Source organism: Gymnoscopelus microlampas (assembly GCF_963454915.1).
Source record: "Gymnoscopelus microlampas genome assembly, chromosome: 1".
NCBI lineage: Eukaryota > Metazoa > Chordata > Actinopteri > Myctophiformes > Myctophidae > Gymnoscopelus > Gymnoscopelus microlampas.
The window spans coordinates 23286649-23308927 of record NC_139962.1 but is presented as its reverse complement, the minus strand read 5'-3'; the positions used below and the strand labels follow the sequence as shown (position 1 = coordinate 23308927).

General features: G+C 41.7%; 2 protein-coding genes across 2 annotated transcripts in view; one reads left to right on the top strand and one right to left on the bottom strand.

Moving 5' to 3' along the window:
- Positions 1-633: 633 nt before the first annotated feature.
- On the top strand, positions 634-9649 carry LOC311043240 (mixed lineage kinase domain-like protein). The gene is made up of 11 exons (XM_084054416.1): positions 634-1505; positions 2969-3022; positions 3579-3744; positions 3967-4067; positions 4259-4351; positions 4697-4769; positions 5180-5264; positions 5513-5661; positions 6099-6148; positions 6253-6396; positions 8223-9649. Exons 1-11 carry the CDS (start codon positions 1217-1219, stop codon positions 8306-8308), a joined length of 1290 nt encoding a protein of 429 aa, XP_083910542.1. The 5' UTR covers positions 634-1216; the 3' UTR covers positions 8309-9649.
- Positions 9650-14152: 4503 nt separating this feature from the next.
- The window catches only part of LOC311043229 (receptor-interacting serine/threonine-protein kinase 3-like), a gene marked incomplete at its 3' end in the record, with an annotated part of 12639 nt that continues 4512 nt past the window's right edge, over positions 14153-22279 (bottom strand). Inside the window, exons 3-13 of the mRNA XM_084054405.1 lie at positions 22089-22254; positions 21571-21726; positions 19798-19940; positions 19419-19468; positions 18843-18998; positions 18450-18535; positions 18259-18292; positions 18020-18084; positions 15684-15720; positions 14914-15100; positions 14153-14345 (exon numbers count right to left, since the gene is read on the bottom strand). Coding sequence (XP_083910531.1) covers positions 14153-14345; positions 14914-15100; positions 15684-15720; positions 18020-18084; positions 18259-18292; positions 18450-18535; positions 18843-18998; positions 19419-19468; positions 19798-19940; positions 21571-21726; positions 22089-22254 — 1273 coding nt within the window. The remainder of the gene's footprint in view (positions 14346-14913; positions 15101-15683; positions 15721-18019; positions 18085-18258; positions 18293-18449; positions 18536-18842; positions 18999-19418; positions 19469-19797; positions 19941-21570; positions 21727-22088; positions 22255-22279) is intronic.

The following is a 22279-nucleotide window of genomic DNA, read 5'->3' as shown; positions in this document are numbered from 1 at the left end:
GTCTATCAGACGCTTGGCTCAGGATTTAGCTCAAGATTAACCACTTGAACCCTATCATCCCTATATTCTGGGTGGAACATTCGTCAAAAATAGCATATTTACAAGCTTACACAAGTCACAACTCCTCACGCTGTCGCTGTGCCACGTTGTGAGCTTGTAGATCAGCTATATGTGTACTTGATCTTAAAAACATTGAAGACTTCTAAATAAACCTAAATTCTCAGTCAATTTCGAAATCTTCTGCTAACAGTTTGATATAGGGATCAGGGAGACAATAGGAGCCCATTTCCTTTCATACTCATGCATTATGTGGTGAAGAAAACTCTGTGTATGTAGAATGTAACCAATAGGTGTTGCTAGTAATCTAGTATGTGATCTCTACATGAATTATACAGGGGGGTTCTTGTTGTGGTGTTTTTACATGATAAAGCTTCAATAACAGAGACATTCTCATATTGTAGGTTGTTTCATGAGAAGTATTTTCCACTGGCTTATCAAAAATAATCATAAAGTAACACACTCATGCTTTTTCCTCTGTTGTTTTTATTTATTTATATTAATTAACCTTTTTAGCTTTCTAGACAGCTCTTGCTGAAATGGTGGTAAACGTAACATACACAACAGTGGAGAAACCTGAGTGTACGATCAGCTGATTCTTTACATTTTTACACTTCCCTAGTTTGCACCGCTCCAACTAAATCCAATCAAATTCCTTCCGTTCCATTCAAGGCAAGCCCAGTCCAGTAAAATGCAATTCAGTTCAGTTCAACAAGGTGCATTTCAGCTGGAATTACTTAATTTTGATTCTGTGTGTCACATTTCAACCTATCTGTCCTCCTTTCTCCATTCTCTCATGTGTCTTCAGTCTTCAGTCATGGAATACATAGGCCTCATCAAGCCCATAGGATTACTGGTATCAGCACTCCACACTCTTTATAAGGAGGTCCAATCCAACAAGAGACAGTGCAAGCGTCTGGTCGACCGCGTGGATGGGCTCAACGAACTGGTGCTGGAAACCGAGCAAATGGGAGATGATAAGACTGTGAAGAAGGTCCTCAAGAACCTCAAAACCATACTGGAGAATGCTGCAAAGCTTTTGGAAAAAAACACGTCGCACGTTTACACGTATAAAAGCGTGAGTGAAACATTTGTCTCCCAGCTCATTTTGCATTTTGCAGTTAAAAAAAGAAGAGGTCGTAAGGGTAGAGAATAAAGAATGAAACAAGGAGAACTAAGTCAGATAACAAGAAGACACAATGTCAAATATACAATGTCAATTATACATACAATGTCAATGATAGTATCTCTATTTAGTTCATTGCTGCAGGTCATGAAGGGGGATGAGTTTGGGATTATGAACGAGCGTCTCAACGACGCATTCAAGGTGCTGAAGGTGGCTCTGCAGGTGGACCACAATCATAAAGTGGCCAAGCTGTTCGAAGCAGCTTCTCGGCGGGAACAGGATGAAGAAGACAGGAAGAAGGATCATGAAGAGCTGCAGAAAAGTGAGAAGAGAGTGGGGGTCCTTGTGATCTTTTACGTATCAAATGTTTAGCAAGAACTCTATAATCGTACCTTAAGCCCAATGTTTACAGGCCTTTCTTTTTCACATTGAATGAGAGAGCGTGTCATGTCAAACTCCATGCCTGAAATCCACCATTTTTATATAACATTCCTGATTTTGCATGCATTATAGACCTCGTAGAGCATGACTAAATCAGCAGGGTTCACTGGTAGGAAGTGGTTGGATTATTCTACAGAGTGTACAGATTTGATCTCCTATGTAACATCTCGGAGTGGATCTCGGAGTGGATGTCGACGAACCACCTGAAGCTCAACCTGGACAAGACCGAGCTGATGTTCATCCCGGGGAAGGGCTGTCCTCACCGAGACATGGCCATCACCATTGAGAACGCTGTGGTGACGTCAACTCGGACTGCGAAGAATCTGGGTGTGACCCTGGACGATCAACTGTCGTTCTCGGCTAACATCGCATCAGTGACACGGTCCTGCAGATTCCTCCTCTACAACATCAGGAGAATTCGGCCCTTCCTCACGGAGAAGGCAGCCCAGGTGCTCATCCAGGCTCTTGTCATCTCCCGCCTGGACTACTGCAACTCCCTCCTGGCTGGCGCTCCGGCATCTGCCATCAGACCCCTGGAGCTTGTTCAGAAAGCTGCGGCTCGTCTGGTGTTCAACCGCCCCAAGTTCTCTCACACAACTATCCTTCTCCGTTCCCTGCACTGGCTCCCCGTAGCGGCTCGCATTCAGTTTAAAACCCTGGTGCTAGCCTATAGGGCAGTGAAAGGAACAGCTCCCTCTTACCTCCGGGTATTGGTCAATGCCCACAACCCTTCCCGACCACTCCGGTCGGCCACCAAGGGGCGACTGACTCCCCCGCCACTCAACGGTCCTTCTGGTCGATCGACACGGTCACGACTTTTTTCTGTTCTGGCCCCACAGTGGTGGAATGAACTTCCCACTGATGTCAGGACAGCAGAGTCACTGCCCATCTTTCGCCGCAGGCTGAAAACCCACCTCTTCAGGAAACACTACCCTTCCTCTTTGCCTGGCCTACTTGTTGTTAACTAGTTTAGGAACTATTGTTGTATTGGATTGATTAGCTCGTGCTCATTTGATTTGGCTATTTTATCTCATGTGCTTGAAAGTAGATAGCTGATATATTGCACTTTTACCTTAGCGCTAGGTATACTCTTGGTTGCTTGTTTTTACAGGAAATACACTTAAGACCTCTGGTGATTAGTAGTTTCGTTCCCTACCTATGTTGAATACACTTATTGTAAGTCGCTTTGGATAAAAGCGTCTGCTAAATGACTGTAATGTAATGTAATGTAATGTAATATGTAAGAGTATACATCAGGTCCATTGTCTAATGATAAAATTGAGGCTGTATAGACTTTATGAAGTTAGTATTGTGTGATTGGCTTTAATATCGGATGTTTCACAGTGCTTCAACATATATTGGAGAACCAGGATGTCATCAAACAAATGATTGAAAATAGTAAGTAAACAACTTTAATGTCAGTTGCCACATCTCATTCAATATAATGCATGTTATGGTTTGTCTAATATACACTATAACAAATTAAACTATACAACTGTAACACTTTAAATATCGTCGCTGTCAGGTGGAAAGTGTAGAGGCCGCTTCAGACAGGGAGCGAGTGACGCGCCTTAGTAATTCATTTTCAATGAGAGACGGGCGATTATTTTGGACGCGCGGAGAAGTTGAGGGCGGAGAGGCAAGCGGGCGTGGTCCCGTGAAACTCTCGCAAAAAAAGTAGCAAAAATACCTGATTTACAAGCGAGTCACATTGCCTTCAGTGGACCAGTTAGTACTACAATTATTTTGGTAGACATTGAGGTCAAAATGCTTTAGCTGTATATAGGTTTTTGAACCCCCCCAAAATATCAAAGTAGATAAATGAGTTTTTGCAAGAGGATTTATAGATTTATATGTGTGAGAGTATTTTCGGAATACACCACTGTGTTTTTGATGACACCTGCCACACAAAGTTATGTAATACTTCCTGTGCTCCTTCGGTTGCCATCGACAGTACAAAAGCCCAGCGCCTTTCCTCAAATCCGAGAGATTAAACCTGAGGAGTTGAGTGATAGAAAGCTCTTCAAGGACACTCCCACCTCAGAAATCTACAGGGGAAAATACAATAAAACGACTGTGGCCATCAAAAGATACAAATCTTCAATGACCACTGATCCAAGGTTTGTGGCACACTTTTAATTGATAAGATGCTTATACTATAATATACAGTATGATATATCACCCAGCATTCATCATTTCCCGAGGTTGGATACCAAAGGCAACAATAAAATATATATATACATCACCCAAATTACATTTTTGAGTTCTTATTAGCCTGTGAGCTGAACAACAAGGAATGCATTAGTGTTAACAGCCAGGCATCTCTATCATCTCCTTAAAAGTCAGGTGAGGAAAACATTCAACAGGGAGATTCAAACCATGGAGCGCTTTGAAGCACCAACCATACTGCGAATGTTTGGCATCTGTGTCCCGAGTGAGAACGGTGAGTAAGCGTTATCATTGTATTTGTTAAGAAGTACTAGGCTCCATAATTATTGAAACCATGTCACTGCTGCTTCATTTTTGTACTTTGCACTAGAACAAAACGGGTTGGTGTTCTAATTGCTTTAGTCAAACCTAGCCCAGGATCACAGTATCTTGTCCCCAATGTCATGTCCTTCTGCCTACCTGTAGGACCCAACTCAGACTACCTCATAGTTATGGAGTACTGTGAGAAGGGAAGTCTCAGACAAGTGTTGGACACACCGCGTGAAGAGCTACCTTGGGGCTAGCCTCGCGTAGCCAGACAATATCACACGACACACTGCGTGGATATTAGTCTGGTCCCTATCAACGGTAGATTTTCTTCCAAGGGGCGGTTACAAAAAGATCCAAACGGACTCTATTGGTTAGACCTAAACCAATCAGAGCAGTGCTTCCTTGAACGAACCAATCAGAGCAGTGCTTCCTTGTACGTCATTGCTCCAAATAAGGTGATAAGCCCGCCCACATTTGGATACTGGGCCCTGGTTGGCTCCGCACAACTGCGGAGGGAGAGAATTTAAATCTCTATGGAGGGGGGCCAGACCTAATCTGCCGAGGGCTAAAGTGCATGCAATTTTGCAAAGGCAGATTCGTCTGGAACCAGGCTACCTTGGGGCAGGAAAGCTCGCATGTGTTTGGATGCTGCACAAGGCCTCTACAGGTAACAAAACAAGTTGTTTCAGAATAAGTTGTATGAATAAGAATCTCACTTGGTGGGTTGACAGGGTAGGTTGCATGTTATGTTCAGAAATAAATACAGCCAAGATAATAATAATAATAATAATAATTCAGAGATCAGAGATACCAAAAAGGGACCTAATAACCAATTTGGTAGTGATACTGTACACTGCACACTGTCTCTATGAGGGTGTCCCAATTTATACTTTGTCGCATGACAGTGTCAAAATAACTGACCTACAAGGTCATAACGCGTTGTGAGCTTGTAGGTCTGGTATTTTTGGTGCAACAGAGCATAAATTAGGCTTAAGTGTCCAGACAGGTTTAATCCACACCTTTTAACTCTCACTTTGGTTCTGATAACTTACAATGACGCCTATTATTTCCTCCTAGATTACATCAAACAGAAGACAAATCTAAAGTTCATGGGAATCTCAACAGCTACAAGTTCCTGGTAGATGGAGGGTACAGAGTTAAGGTATGAGGGGTCAAATATAAAGCATATTTCATATATGTTGATGTGAAGATATTTGTTGTATTTTCTTACATTAATATTTAGTTTGTGGTACTTTTGAAATTGATGTTTTAAATGTCACATTTTGGGATAATACGTTTGTTTTCTATTCAGCAATCATTGCTTACCTACAGGTACAAATTGTATTTGGTAGATATTATATTATATTTTGTAATGATATCCTTCATTGATTGTATGTTTTGTGACTATAGCTGGGTGGCTTTGAGTTGTCAAAAACAGCGACATCCTTGGGAAGGACAGAAAATCGTGAGGACCAAAGAAATATCTCCTTGAAATACCAATCACCTGAGCAGCTGGGGAATGTCAATGAGCCATACTGCAAGGCACATGAGATGTATAGGTAACAACAGTTAATAACAAAATATGTTTTACATAGCACCTTCATAACAAAGTCTGTACTAAAAAAAATGCATAAGAATAATGGGATAATCAACTGCTATTTTAATAATATGTTATTTAGACAGATGCTAGGTTCATTGTTTACTTGGTATCCTATAGTTCAATGTACAGCTTATTATTTTGACACTACATTGTTTAAACTGATGCTAGGTTCTTCGTTTATCTGTGATAGTTTACTGAGGCACTACAGTACACTGTCGCTCTGCCTTTAATGTTCTGTATGTGTTTACCTTGCTTATTGTAAGTCGCTCTGGTTAAGAGCGTCTGCTAAATACCAAATTGTCTATAATTGGCACTGTAGTAATAACTGTAATAGCAATAACTGTAATGAGTGAGTGAATGAACCATCCCAAAGTGTATTTCTTTAATTTCTTCCAGTCTCGGAATTGTCCTGTGGGAAATTGCCACCCGTAAGAAACCCTTTGATGGTGCGTGACCTGATTCAGACTGTAATGTTTTTGCACACTTAACAATTTACACAATTGCCTGAACCGCATTGTTTCATGTATTATAACCACTTCTCTCATAACAGATTGTTCCACATATAAAGAGATCCATAAGAGAGTGTGTGAGGACAAACAAGTTGAGCCACTTACTGAGGACTGCCCTGAACAGCTGAGAGAACTGATCAATGCCTGTCGTGCATATGACGGTTTCCGCAGGCCAACAGCTGGAGGTAATTCTGTTTGGCTTGTTCTGGTGTTGAGTGTGACCCCAGAGAAGGCAGATAAGAAAATGTGAAAGGAAGGATTGAACCTGGGTGTGATAAGAATCAATTCATATTGGGTCTATGCTTGTTTGAGGCTGATCTTGCCGATGATCATGAGTCTCCCGACTTCTGGTGCACACGGATTGTTGTATTTTCAGCATTGCTTCAAGCTCTTTTAACATCTGCGTTCTGCATACTCCTGCGTCCCCCATCTGTGCGACATCCTATTGTGTCATGTGATGTTGAATTTCTTTACAACAGTCACTTCTTAGGAGCATATGAGACAGGTTTGCCGTTGAACATACGGAAGAAAAAGCAACCTTTATGTCAACTTTTCGTCTCAAATTATTTTTAATACATATATATATATTTTCTTTTAAATGGCGTGTTCCAAAATAGCCAGTTCAAAATGTAAAACATTATATCTGGTCGTGTGCGCGCTGACTAGTTATGTGTACGTCCTTCTTGAAAGCCCGCTTGGAAATGGCAGCTTCACATAAGAGTGCGGTGTGGGATGATTTAGTCAAGATTGACGATAAAACAGTGCATTGCAAATTGTGCAGCGCAAAGTATGCGTATCACTCGTCGTCAACATCAGTGATGTCAAATCACATCAAATGAGACACCCCGTCCCAAAGCCTGCCCCTCACCCAAGAAAGTACAATGGCAGACTTCACAGTGAAACCTCGCCATGATAACTGGCGGCCAGAAAAGATCACTGATTTGACAGCCAAGATGATAGCCGAAGATATTATGCCTACAATTAGCGTTGTTGAGGGGAAAGCCTTCCGTGAGCTGATGGCATTTCCAGAATACACCGTGCCCTGTCATCAAACAATGACAGCACGACGAGAGCGAGAACGTCCCGGTAACCGGAACGATCGCCCCAAAACACACTCACCCCCATTTTTTACTGAGGTTACATTTAGTAGTACCTGGTGGCGACCGTTCCCAGGTCGCCGGATTTGATCCGGGGCGACCGTGTTTTTGGGAGAGCATTCGTGTATTCGCTGAGGTAACCGGTCCGGAGCGCTCCGTAACATGTTATAAAAGTTTATATCCAGACCATATAGCTACATATTGTTGAACGTGTTGTGTTGTTACTATTATTATTTGGCATCGGGAAGGAGAGCTGAGTCTGACATCATTCTTCCTAATTTTGTCAAACGTAGGCCTTGTTAGTTATCGGCTGCTGTAGCCTATGGAGTGTTCTCTGTTATTAAAAACATCTATCTACAAAATAAAGTCTCAGTTTTTATCATTAGGGCTTTGATGCATATTCTAAACATGATGGGTGCAGCTGCAGCAGTTGTGGTGCTTAAAGGAAAGCTCAGTTTGGCTCTCCTCTTAAAGGAGAATTTTGGACTAAAGTTTTATTACCTTACCTATTAACCTGACTGACATAATTTATGCAAAGCAAGAGCGGCTAGAGAATTGCCATTTATATGCTGTTTACACAACAAGCTCCATGGCAAGGAGGAGACAGATACAGGAACAGAGAGGGTGGCGTCAGAGCAGCTATATAAATAAATGGTCACTTTTGGTTTTGTTTCTCAAAATCATGTGGCAGGTATAGGACCGTCCAATGAGAGTCGGAGGTGGGGGTCCCTTGTAATTAGGGAAATTCTAAACCAATTCTAATTGGTTTAGGGAGCCAATGTCAGACTGAAGCTCCACCCAGCTTCAGTCTGATAATCAGGCTAGCACCTTACCCCTTTGGTCACCATTGCAGTGCACCCCTTTCTGTGTAGCTATAAATATTCCACAAAGTGATATTTGTCTCTATTCGACAGAGCTGGTGGATAAGCTACTCATGGTGGTGGAGGTGATGGAGATGGAGCTGATGGTGGAACAGATGGAGGTGGATCAGATGGACTAGCAAGTGGCACACTGATGTTCTCAGAAGAAGGATCACCATGCATGGATATACATGTACAGTATGCGTCTCCTGGTTCAGGATTTAGAAGTCTCATTGCTGAGAGACCAATGAGGATGCCATGTCCAACAGTTAGCTTGTATTTAGTATACAGGCTAATTGTCCCTAAGTATTTTTGAAACTAAAATAGTATACAGTGTATACTATTTTAGTTTAAACATCCTTAAGGCATAATGTCATATCTACACTGTTTGATTTTATCCCACATTGAATATTCTTTCACAAACTGGTCGTTTGCTGGTGCCACAGTCCTGCAATTGAACAACTTTTCAAGAGATCTATCAAGGTCTTGAACAAGAAACCAAGCTCATACCATCACTAGCATTTTTTTAAAAGCATCACTTTTAAAAAAAAAGTTTTGATTATTTTAAGGCCTTTAAAAGTCTCTGCTTTGTTTACAAGTGTCTGCATGGACTGGCTCCTCCAGTGTGAGATTCTATCCACAGGAAGAGAGACATGGCACCAGTGTTTAGTCATGGTCTTTTGAATAACATTCTATTTAGTTTTAGTCACATTTTAGTCATCTGAAATGTTTTAGTTTTAGTCTAGTTTTAGTTGACTAAATATCATATGATTTTAGTCATAGACTAAAATGTATTTTGGCAGGTCTTGATGGCGTCGTAATGCCTTGCTGTGTGCCGAAACATTTTTCAATTTGGGGGTCCTTGATATGAAAAATATATAGGAAGTTATGGGAACCACTGATTTAAGTCAATGAATAAATAAATATAGATTGTGGCTGTGGCACTGCCATCTTGGATGCTTGGTTCTGTGACAGGAATTGCTGATCATCACCATTTCTGTCATCATCGTCATCATCGTCAGCTACTAGTCCTAGGTTAATGTTAACATCACTAGTACTACAAGCACTAATGTCTGTAGCAGGCAGCACAACGCTGGTTGTTGTTGTTGTTGCAATGCTGTAACAACAACCATAACATCAGGTGCGGCAGCGTAATTGAAAGGGAAGTTAGTTAGTTTTGAAGTTTATTTATGAACTCATTATTTTTCCTCCTTCCATGTGCGCCGCCTTCAAAGTGTCTTTTCTTTTTCAAAATCGATCAGACCGGCATCTCTGTGTCGTGAGTGCCGTCGGTAAGTGTCAAAAATGTTTTTAGTCTTTAGTTCCTGGAATGTGACGTGACGTTCTCGGCACCTTGGCTTACAATTGGCCAGTGGCATAATGGAATAGTCCACTGCAGCCTGGATGTATGTTTTTTGAGGGGCCTCAAATGAAATGAAAAGCTGTTTACTCAAGAAATTATAATTTGAGGACATCTCATGAGGCCCTGTTGAGGCCCCAAGCGGCCGCCTAACCTTAACCTTGCCTAATGGTAAGACTGCCCCCCACACACACACACACATACTACAAAGACATTGTTCTATTTCACCAACAGTGTGTTGGATTTTACAGTTACTTGTATTGGAAATAAAAGAGCCTGTGTATTATGCAAATCACAGCAGCTAGACGGTCAATGACACACGCACACATTAAAACTAAAAGGGTCCAATAAGCCTCAGTTACAAACAACCCGTTTTCACAACACTAGTAGAATATAGCCACGGTTCATATGACGCTCGTCTGTCACAATCGTCGATAGCAGAACTTCAACCTGGTTTTGGCACTTTCTCCATTTACAACCCGTACATATACATAAATGTTCAGATTTCAAATATAAAGTGCTTACCCCATGGCCACGGATGTTACAATTTGAAATGGGTGGGTCCAAGCACCGGCTTCGAATGCTATCAATGCATTGAATGGGAGATTATCACGTTTTATCAGACCATTGAATGGGCGAAGTAGGCGAGCTACCGTCTACCCCGCGATTTGTCAGACCATTCATTGGGCGTAATCAGGAGCTACTGACCTACCGACGGAGGCGGAGCAGTCCCCACAACAATATTTACGATTCTGTCCATATCGGTACATAACTCGAACGGCGCTGAGTAGGCACAGGCGAGGGTCGCACCGCTCCGGACGGCAACTCAGTCGCCTTAGCTCCTTCGGTGGCCCGTCGCGGGGCTCCACCTCGCCTGAGACTGCGCGCCTCCGTCATGGTCCGAAACCGAAACAACCAAAACCAAAACCGAAACTAAAGTATTTAAGTCATCTCCGTCGGTAGGTCAGTAGCTCCTGATTACGCCCACTGAATGGTCTGATAAATCGCGGGGTAGACGGTAGGTCGCCTACTTCGCCCATTCAATGGTCTGATAGAACGTGATAATCTCCCATTCTATGCATTGATAGCATCCGAATCAGGTGGTCCAAGTGTATATTCCGTATAGTTCAATAAAAAGCATTTTAATCTGATCGGCGGGCATTTTCTCTAAACTGCGTTTACATGATCTGTGCTCTCACAATTTCAGACCTCTAAGGGGGTTTTCTGCCCCACGGGTTAGTGTGTGTGTGTGCGCTATATTTGTATTGCTGCTACACTGTACAGTATGAGGAACCAGAACAAAATATTTACTCATGTACACAAGATGTAATAAAGAAACTGAACATTACAAAACATCTTTGGCCTACAAATATATAAACTTGGGTCCGTGCAATGAATGGAGGAGTCTGATTTCACCTTCCCAGAGTAAAACTTTGGTGCTAAACCCAATATACTTCTAAAAACACAATATCCAAACATTTATGACAGCGCTCACCAAATAACTTTAAAAAGAAAAAAAAAGGACAGAGACGGTACCTCAGTTTCACCGATTTATTTTTGGTAACTTACAATTTGTTTTGCTTTGATGTAATAATAAAGAAACCTTGAACATACAAAACAGCACACACATGTTCAATTTGGCATACAAATATATAAACTTTGTCAATCCCAAAATAAGTGGCTATTATAGGCCACATGAGCACACAGAGCAAAGGCCATTGGGTTTGGGAACCGAACCCACGACTTGTTGTCAGGTTGCATTAGAGTGCTGTATGCGCCTTAACCACTCGGCCACTGGCGCCTAGTGGTAAACACCAGCATAAGCTGAATTTAGCCATAACTATCATATCTCTGCTGTCCAGCAACAACCAGCTAACTCCAAAATGCAAATTTTTCAGGAAATGAAAAAACAAAATATACGTTTTTCAGGAAATGAAGAAAACCGTATATTTTTAAAACAAAGCAATACTGCCTCATCGCAGTTGGTATAGTGACTTTGTATATTATCAGATACTTGCATGTGTCATTATATTATCACCACTTTACCCAAATCCAGCTCAAGTGGAGTTAGGAGTTTTGTCCGAACAGAAATCCAGCTCAAGTGGAGTTAGGAGTTGTGTCGGTCAGAACATCTGACAATAGCTCCAATCGCGCGGAGGGAGAGATTCCAAATGGGGATAAATTCCAAATGGATCTCCAAACTCACAATGCATCACATCATGTGAATTAATGCCCTGATGCTTCATGACACTTATTATATTGGCCTACAATAATAAAGAGGACTTTAAATAATACAATAACTTCTGCAAAGAGGGTTTCACGGAGTTTCAGTACAACTAGCGAGAGAAATGCTATGAACTAATTTCTTGTCACGTTGATCTCCTCAGAAAACACTTCATAGATTTTAGAAATAGAATGACCAGGGGCCTGTTCCTCAAAAGGGAATTAGAGCTTAAGCCTGGCTTTAACACCTATCCTGGCTTAATTTAGCCAGGATTAGGGCTGAATCGGTTCCTCAAAAGCTGAATTAGCTTGAAGATTAGTTAAGCCAGTTCACCCTGGCTAAGTTTAGCCATGACCCGATTCCTCAAAAGAGAATTGAAGCAAGCCTACCTTAGTTACCATGGCAATTTAGCTGTGAAGTTAGCCTGGTCAGGAGCAGGATAACAGCCAAGCTTACTTAATCCAGTGCCTTGTTCTTCAAGTTTTTCCACAGTTAATTCAACAAATGTGTTTGAATATGGACTCATTTTAATGACCTTGCATTCAAATAAAATGAAATAAATACAATCAGATATAATCAAATTAATTATATTACTGAAATAGTGTGTGACCATGAATCATAATTGTTTCACAATGACTCATGTGATGTCATTGTCACTCTGTTAACACTATAGTTCATATTGTTGTTAGATGTTTGATAATATATAACAGATTTTTTTTTAATATTATAAAAAATGTCTATATATATATATATAAATGTGTATATATATATATGTATATATATATATGTATATATATATATATATATATATATATATGTATATATATATATATATATATGTATATATTTATATAAATGATTAGTTACGGGTTTAAAAGAGCTTCTTCACTGAATGTAAATCAATGAGGAGCATATTTTAAATGATCAATTTCTAGTCAATGGAGAAATTATTTTTTATTTCTTGTCCACCTTTGGAGTTACATCATGATGGCAAGGTAATACACAACCCAAACCTCTACCAAAGTGGTCTTGCAAATGTGGGGTTATTGCGTGTCCCGCCCCGTCCCCCCCGTCCCCCGCTTATCCGTCGCGGCCCCCAGTCGCGGTCAACCCCTCCGTCCCGTCCCGTGCGTCCCGTTGCCGTCCCGTCGCGCGCGCGCGCGCGCGCACACACACACACACACACACACACACACACACACACACACACACACACACACACTCTGTGTGTGCTTGCAATACTTTGCCACGCTTTCTCCCTGGATCTATTTATTGCGGTCGCGTTTCCTTTCTCGCTTATAATACATTTTACTTACTTGTATGATTTCACAGTTATTTGTCATGTAAAATGTCATAATCGTGACAGCCCTAACGCACCACACACACTCTAAGGTTTATAAGGTTTTCATTTGTTCTGATCATAATTTTTTTTTTGTCACGTGTTCTTCTCACAGATGCCCGGCGACTCTCACTGGACCTGAACACAGTGCACAACTGGGTCTCCCTGTCAGAGGAGGACAGGAAAGGACAGGAAACCGTCCCGTCCCGTGCGTCCCGTTGCCGTCCCGTCGCGCGCGCGCGCGCGCGCACACACACACACACACACACACACACACACACACACACACACACACACTCTGTGTGTGCTTGCAATACTTTGCCACGCTTTCTCCCTGGATCTATTTATTGCGGTCGCGTTTCCTTTCTCGCTTATAATACATTTTACTTACTTGTATGATTTCATGAGCTGCTGCAATGCTGCTGTTCAGCCACAGAGAGGAACGCCGCTCTGGTTTTGGACTCCATGATTGGTCAAGTTCAAGGATTCTGCTATCGACTTTCATGGTCTTTTATAGAAATACGTGAAGCCTGGCTTCATTATCCTGGCTGGACATAGCCTGGCTTGACAAGGCCTAGCTCGACAAAGTCGCTCCTTTTGGCTTTGCTTCGAGGAACGGAATAAACGAGGCTTATATGGACCCGACTTTGTCAAGTCTGGATTTGGCTTAAGTCCAGGCTTAGTTTATTCACCTTTTGAGGAACAGGCCCTTGTTTTTATAACATTAGCGTCAGTGCTAAGTTTGATAAACAGGTACACTGCATAGTTTTAACAGACTAAGGGGGGGAAACCCTGCGTCATTTTTTTTGTCAGAAGCGCTTTTTAATACTTTTCATTGGTTCAGACTTTACGTCTGTGTAAAAAATTGGGTGTTCAATAGCGTTGATTTTGAGGAGTTTGAGGATCCAATGGAGTTGGGAGGTTTTGTCAGAAGCGCTTTTTTAATACTTTTCATTGGTTCAAATATATATATTTTTTACACAGACTTTACGTCTGTGTAGAAAATTGGGTGTTCAATAGCGTTGATTTAAGAGTTGTTGATTAAAAAAAGCTGCATAGGCCTACTTCTTGTGCCCGCTGGACAGCGACATGTCACACAGCTCTCCTGTAGATCCAACACTATAAGGCCCTATCCCTGGATGGAGAGCTTGTGTGAACAAGGTCTGAACCCTATGGATGAGGCTCATCATGATGTCAGAAACACTGTAGAAGGACAGAGTACCTGCACTGTGATCCAGGTACACCCCCACTACTCTAGAGGAGCGAGGCCCGCACACTGTACTCTCAACTTTCTTGTGTTTCAATGCAAAGCCTCCATCGGAGCAAATTAAACCCCAGAACTTCATACTTTATAAAGTATCAATACTGCCATGCAGAAACACTGTTTTAAGTAAAAGTCCGGCAATCAAAATGTTCTTGAGCAAAAGTACAAAAAGTATTGCCATCAAAATATTCTTAAAGGACCAAAAGTAAAAGTACTCCATATAAGTTATCAAATGTCTAAAATTCATTAAAATATTTTGAAAATAGCCGATCTATAAGCTCACAACGTGTCGCTATTTTGGCTATTTTCAAATAGCCAAAGTTTAAATAAGGCTGTGTTGGTGGTAAATGTATATTTTGTAATGATAATCAAAATTTACAAAGTAACTAGTAACTAAAGTTTTCAAATAAAAAGTACAATATTGGAGTGGAGTAGAAGTAAAAGTATTGCAATTTGGGCATACTCCAGTAAAGTAGAAGTACTTTCCACTTACGTGTGTGTGTGTGTGTGTGTGTGTGTGTGTGTGTGTGTGTGTGTGTGTGTGTGTGTGTGTGTGTGTGTGTGTGTGTGTGTGTGTGTGTGTGTGTGTGTGTGTGTGTGTGTGTGTGTGTGTGTGTGTGTGTGTGTGTGTGTGCGTGCGTGCGTGCGTGCGTGCGTGCGTGCGCGCCAAGCATGATCAACATGTACTCACACTGCAAAAACTCCTCTCTGGTCTGAGGCTCTCTTGAAAGACCAACTGCAGACACTGGAAATCAGAAACATCACGACACAATACTGAAAAATGACTTCAACTCATTTACAATGTAGAATAGATTAGGTTCAATATTGAAGCATATTTAAACACTGGTAAAGTATGGGTACATCAATGTTACCGATGTGTTGTTTTGTTTTCCTTTCCTTATTCCTTATTATGAGTCTAGAGCAGGGGTCTTCAACAGGGGGTCTGGGACCCCTAGGGGGCTCTAAGTACAAATGTTATTTTGAACTGTTATACTCCCACCCTGAACTACACACTAGCTGTTAATCTGCTAACTGCAGGATCAATGCTGTTGACATTATTTACTTGTTTTCTTATTCATCTGCATGAGACCAGATTAATTCCAATTATCAGTTAATAATGACAATGATACTTTTTTAGTCCTGTGAATAAATTAAACAGTGTATTCAATTCTTCTGTTTTACCACTCTCGCAGTCGACCTGTGTACCTGCCACCAGCCAGCCTATTCTATTTCAAATATTCCTTTGGCAAAGCAAGTGTTCTATGCCTTTCCCAACCCATTGTTTACCATGATGACTGAACAATAAAACATTAAAATATTCATCTCACCTGCAGATCCAGTGGAACTGGAGGGAGACTGGGAGCTCTGGAGAGAGAAATAGACCAGTAGAGATCAATACATTAGTACAATGATCACAACTGTTCACAACAATCCGTGTTGCTCAGTCAGTTCATAAACACAGGAAACACTCCTAATGTCAATCATATGGCGTTGAATCAATGTGTCTTGTCACCTGTGTTTCAGGTCACCTTGTGCTGTAGAGCAAAGGTTCCCAAAATGTTCAGGTCGCACAATCATATTTGAACTGGGGACCCCCAAAATAATCATATTTGAACTTGGGACCTCCCAAAATAATCATATTTGAACTATTTGAACTTGGACTTGGTAGCATGCTGTTAACTGGAGTTATGGCTGCTTAAAGCCCAGCCAATAGGAAGACAGAGGGGGCGGGGCGTAAGCAATTACAGCTCGTCCCTATTGGTGGTCTAAGTCCACATACCAAAGTTGTACTTGGTAGCAGGCTGCGAACTAGAGTTATGGCTGTTTAAAGCCCAGCCAATAGGAAGACAGAGAGGGCAGGGCTTCAGCAATTACAGCTCGACCCTATTGGTGGTCTAAGTCCACATACCAAATTTGGACTTGGTACCATGTTGCCAACTGGAGTTATAGCTGTTTAAAGCCCATGCAGCCAATAGGAAGACAGAGGGGGGACCCCTCTTTGATAACCAGTGGGACGTCTGGCCTATGAGAGGAGAGATGGAATAGCCGATCTCCAAGCTCACAAGGTTTCACAGAGCAACTCGTTGTGAGCTTGTAGATCGGCAATTTTTGTGTGTGTGTGTGTGTGTGTGTGTGACCCCTGGGGGTCCCTGAACACACACTTTGAATACCAACTAGACGCGTCGCAATTCTGGGAAATTGCAAAGTGTGGTTGCGCCGACGCCGGTCGCGGGTCTCGGCCGCCGGGACTCGAGGGATACGCCGGGAGGAATACCGTCAGAGGCCGTGCGACGTGCCATTCAAATCGGGTGCCGATCGGATCCTGCCTTCGTGATACGTGCCGTTTTGATTTTAGGAAATAGGCCCCTCCCACTAAATAAACAGGCCCCTCCCACAAATGTAACGGGCCAATCATATTGTCACGTCACTCTTGATATCGCTTTTATTACACTTTGAGAGGATTGTTCCCCCCAAAAATCATGTTTTTGCAACGGTTACGTTTTGTGCATTTGCGTCTTGACCCAAGGAATCTATAGCCTGGTAAACCCTCCCTCCAGAAATCTCATTTCCATTTGATTTCTGGAGTGAGTCTGGCCTGATCCGCCTTTCTGCAATATTGGCTCTGTACGCCAAAGGGACGAGCCTATCAGCGTCGTCGCTCATCGTTCTGTGATTGACAGCGACAGTTGGCCAATCAGGTGGCGAGTTCTAGTGAGCCCGAATGAAGCCGAGTGCAGCCTGAGTGCCTCCGACAAAAGACGAACGGCAGCCATTGTTGTTGTCCGAGTGCCTTCACTGTTTACTTTCGTTTTTAAAACGGTCTCAAACTTCTTTTTTGAGGCACGGAATTTACTATTAAGATATCGTTTGGATAGAATTTAGTTGTTTAACTTCATATATGTGGTCAATTAATCATGACAGAGCCTATTTAAAAATATAAATTTAGAGAACCGGCAGGGGCGGGGAGTGACACGCATGTATCCCAATAAGGCAACCTATTTTGGGCAAGTCCCGTTGCGTCACATAGTCTGGAGGTGGTAAAAATGAACTGCTGATTGGCTGAAGGGGAAAAACGATCATTGGTTGAAGGGGTTGTCAGTCAACGGTATTACTCCCGCCCAACTCCAGCCCACAGCCAATATTGCAGAAAGGCGGATCAGGCCAGACTCACTCCAGAAATCAAATGGAAATGAGATTTCTGGAGGGAGGGTTTACCAGGCTAAGGAATCTAGGGAAAAAATATTTTTATTTTACGACCTACGGTTCAAGAGTTATAGGCCACAACGTAAAGGGGGCTTTTATAGCGCCACCATGAGGCCGACTGGTGTAATTCTTTTTTAAAATCATTTTGCACTAAATTATGAATCTCCCCTCCAAGTCTTGTAACTCTAGCCCTTACAGTTTCTGAGAAACTGAGGAGTAGCGGTTTGAAATAAAGTTTATCTTATCTATAGTACTCTTCCCACTTTAAGTGGAATAAAGTGGGAAGAGTACTATAGTCTGGTTGCCCTGTTAGGGCACTGTGCCCTGTTAGGGCAACCACACTAATGATGGACCTCCTGGAAATCCCTCAAGGACCCCTGGGTCTTTGATGCACAAACATCCTGTGTGTCTCTCTGACCACACAATGCTGGACAGCTTCACTGTGACAATAAACTCTTACCTGGATGACTGGAGGTCCTGCCAACATGCGGCTGGATGCTCTCAAGGATTTGCCATTGGAACTCGCTGAAATTATGAAATATAACTTAATAACTAAATGAGAAATAGAAGAAAAATAAATGACAGTGACTATACATACAATAGTCATAGATATTCATGCAACATAACCGTTTGTGATTCATGCTTTTGAGGGAGACCAAAACAGTAATTAGAAGGGACATCATAGGAATAAGCACAGACCTGATGGCTGAGTTATTTCATCTTCCTGTTGGGCCTGGAAAGAATGAATAGATTGACAGACAGACAGACAGACAGACAGACAGACAGACAGACAGACAGGCAGGCTTCTCGTCATTAAACTGTTTAAAAATGTAGAAAAGGGTAACAGTGACATTTTTAAGTGTTGGTACATGTATTCATTCATTCATTACCAGCTCCTTTTGTACTTGGTGGACGGCATCGGTAATCTTATGCTCCTTGCAGTCCTTACACAGGCCTTCGGTCACAGCAATGCATTCTGGGAACGGACAGAAAGTTGAGTTCATCGGAGAGACTGCAGTTGATGTTTAGACCCATGGCTGGAACACTGTTCTTTTTTTTCATTTTATTTTTAGTTATGATCTGTTCTGCTATACATTTGAAGTACTCTCCCTGCTCTATTCTAATCTATTCTGTTGTGTTACAGTATGTTCAGTGCAATTTCATTTCCCCCCATTGGTGATCATCTCACCAGTGTCAGCAAGTCTACCTCTACTACAGGACAGAAGTCTAAAACTATTACATTTTCCATCCAAGTGATGGGTGTTGCATGGCAGCCTTCTCACCTCGGAATGGGGGTCTTTGTTTGGGTTCTTGGTCCCAGCACTTCTGCATGAGTTCTTTCAGTTTCTCCAGTCCTGGGTCCTGCTCCGGGTTCATCTCTTCCAGGGATGGCCTTTGGTTCATGGGGATCAGTAACTCTATGCGGGCGGGGATGACATCTGAGAGACCGGAGAGGAATATAGATGATGGGAGTGGAAGAAAGGAAGGGAAGGGGAGAGAAGAGAAGAGAAGAGAAGAGAAGAGAAGAGAAGAGATATCTAGCATGAATTGATTCTTGCCAAATAATGTATTTTTTAATCACTATTCTTATTGTTGTAAAATGAGTAAAATGAAGTCAAAGAGTGCCATCTGTGAGGCTGATTTGAGGAGGGAGAGAAGGGTGGCGAGATAACTGAAGACAACAAAGGGAAAAGCAAGAAAAAAGAAAGGAGAGAGGGATGAATTGAGTACAAAGGACCACAATAGAAACAAGCCGTAGTGCTTTTGGGGTTTAAAATCCTCTTAACAGAATTATACTTCCCTGTGCTTGTCTTTGCAAACTGTAAATAAAGTTTTCAATCAATCAATCAATCACTCACTTTCATATGGTTCTTTCCACCTCACAATGGACCACAAAAGTATCCCATAACTGAAATAAAAAGAGAGACAACCATCAATAAATAACCTGCGGTACATATACAGATATCAACCGATGTCAACGTCCTATCCGATTGACTTTATGCTGGGCACCGTACGTACTCCTTCGGGTCGTCGGCGACACAAGTTTGAAGTTGATCGGTGGACGGTTCTCGAGATACACAAAGGACAGTTTAACTCACAGGCATGCATGCAGAGATTTCACACATTTATAGGACATACACAGGAGTTCACAGTGACAGACAGCTTGGTTGATCATGGGGAGAAGAAGTGGGCATATTCAGACAGGTACACAGAACAAAACAACTGAATTATGAATACCTATAGACATCATAGGCATCCTTGGCTTTGTATGATATGTTGGTTAAGGCCTCTGGTGGCATGTATTTAATGGTCCCCGGCTGGCCACCACTTCTCACGGACGTCATGCTGCTGTAAATCTTGGAGAGGCCAAAGTCAGTGATCTGGATGAATAAGAGAAGGGAATGAAGATAAAATAAAGTAAACACAGAGAGGAAGGAGAGACGCAGAGAAGTGGAAGAAGGAATAGAGAGAGGAGAAGCAGAGAATGAATGATGTTGAAATATATATTGCAGTATTTATATCACAGTAAAACAATTGTCAGTACGTATATATCTCCTTTTAAATAAACGATAAACATGGAAACAATCCAGAGAGCATTTCAGCACCACGGACAGCAGCACCAACGCCCCCGCCTCCTCTCTTTCACTTGATCACTGATCACTTTACCACTATTAAGGTAAAAATGATTGTACTTAAGTCTCGAAGCAGTTACACTAATGCATGTCATCTCAGAGGATGTTTACATATCAACACTAAGTTTCAAATATACATTTAATAAGCCTCAGTCTTGAGGTTTGCTGTTGTCACTATTGAAGGGAATCCTTTGTGATTTTAGATCAGGCCTATTTAATCGCACAGTGGATATATTTTCAACACAAATGCCAACCAGTGGTGGAAAGTAACCAAGTACATGTACTCAAGTACTGTACTTAAGTACAATTTTGAGGTACTGTACATCTACTTTGCTGGAGTATTTCCAACTTGCAATACTTTTACTTCTACTTCACTACATCTCAGAGGCAAATATTGTACTTTTACTCCACAACAGCTATTTGAAAACTTTAGTTACTAGTTACTTTGTAGATTCTGATTATCATTTCAAAACCACTTCAGCCCTATTTAAACTTTGGCAATTTGAGAATAGCTGATCTACAAGCTAACAACGTGTCACACGGACAACAAGACTGTGAGCGTCTCGGAGTAGGCTACGTGATCACTGCCCCTTAAAATCAACGTGCGCACAACAGTGAGCTGTGACGGAACATTAACATTAATGTAATAATAATAATAGCATAATAATAATAATAATAATAATAATAGCATGATAATAATATGTTTTTCCCCTTAACATTATTCTGAATAGTACATTTATGGACTGACCAGGAGCTGAAAATATAGGCTATACTTTTATTCTCATCATTATTAACCCACCTCCCAGACACGCAACAAGCACCATTCAGAATCAGAATCAGAATCAGGTTTATTGTCACATCACAGGTTTACAAGGTAAAAAAGTGGGTGAAATTCGTTTTTGTACATCATTCCCATCGCAACGTTAAATTCCGTAGAAAGAAGAGTGGGGAGAGAGAAGAAGAAGAGGGGTAGGGGGCAAGTGGGAAGGAGATTGAACAAGAGAACAATAGAAGGCCAAAAACAAGTTATCTACATATTTACAAAGTACCTGAGATAAGAAACAAACTAAGGTGCCTGAGCATAGCAGCAATGTATGTATACTGTGCATGATATACTTATAGACGCTAAGGTGCACCATTAATCCTAGGCATCAGTGTTGCAGATCTACAAGATCACAACAACCTGTTGCTGCTCCCTTTTTTCTTATTTACTCTTACTTGTTTTCTTATTCCTTTCTGAAACAACAAAAATGAAGGAGCTTGCACAAATTTCACTCACTTCTTTACACCTGTAAACCCAGACAAATGTACTTATAGTTACTGTCCACCACTGTCCATCACTGATGGTAATCATCCAAACATTTGCCTGGCAACTCACCTTGACATTTAGGTCTTTGTCCAGCAGTACGTTGCCTGGCTTCAGGTCCAGATGCAGGAGGGGAGGGGTGAGACTGTGAAGGTAGTTCATGCCCAGAGCCACTTGGTGAGCCATCCGAAAGACCAGGGGCTTTTGGGGCGGAACGTCTAGAGCTTCCTGGTGAAGGTTGGGGTAAAATGGAAATGTTTAATTCAGAATAAGAGACACAAATACAAATAAAGGGCTAATTCCAATTCTCCCCCTTTAGCCTTATCCCTACTGTACTTGTGGAGGGTGGCAAACGTGAAAGTACTCATTATGCAGAATTAGTGATGCATTAATGTGTTCATCATTTTAATGTTGTCGCAGGTAAAGGTAGGGCTGATTTTAATTACTTTATGTGCTACTGGGTAAATTAACATATAATAATACAGCATAACTTCATCAGTAACTAAAGCTGTCAAATAATTACATGTATGAGGACAGACAAGGACACATCATTGAATAAATCAGTAAATCAGTGAAATCAGTTAAATGACCTGCAAGGAGGCAAGTGATCCTCTCTCCATAAACTCCATGACCAGGCCATCCTGTATGGAAGAGACCTTGGGTACAAGGCCGCTGAACACCCCCTGGACCCGGATGACAAAGTTGCTCCCTCCTTTTCTCATTAGTTCAGCCTCATGAAGCAAAAGCTTGCTAGATCTGAAGTTCATAGAGAAAATATCTA

What these genes read in the sequence shown, in the direction of transcription:
- LOC311043240 (XM_084054416.1), top strand. Translation starts at nt 1,217, where the DNA reads ATGAAACAAGGAGAACTAAGTCAGATAACAAGAAGACACAATGTCAAA. An exon ending in TCATGAAGAGCTGCAGAAAA is followed by an intron (nt 1,506 to 2,968) that starts GTGAGAAGAGAG and finishes GATGTTTCACAG; the next exon opens with TGCTTCAACATATATTGGAG. An exon ending in CCGCAGGCCAACAGCTGGAG is followed by an intron (nt 6,397 to 8,222) that starts GTAATTCTGTTT and finishes TCTATTCGACAG; the next exon opens with AGCTGGTGGATAAGCTACTC.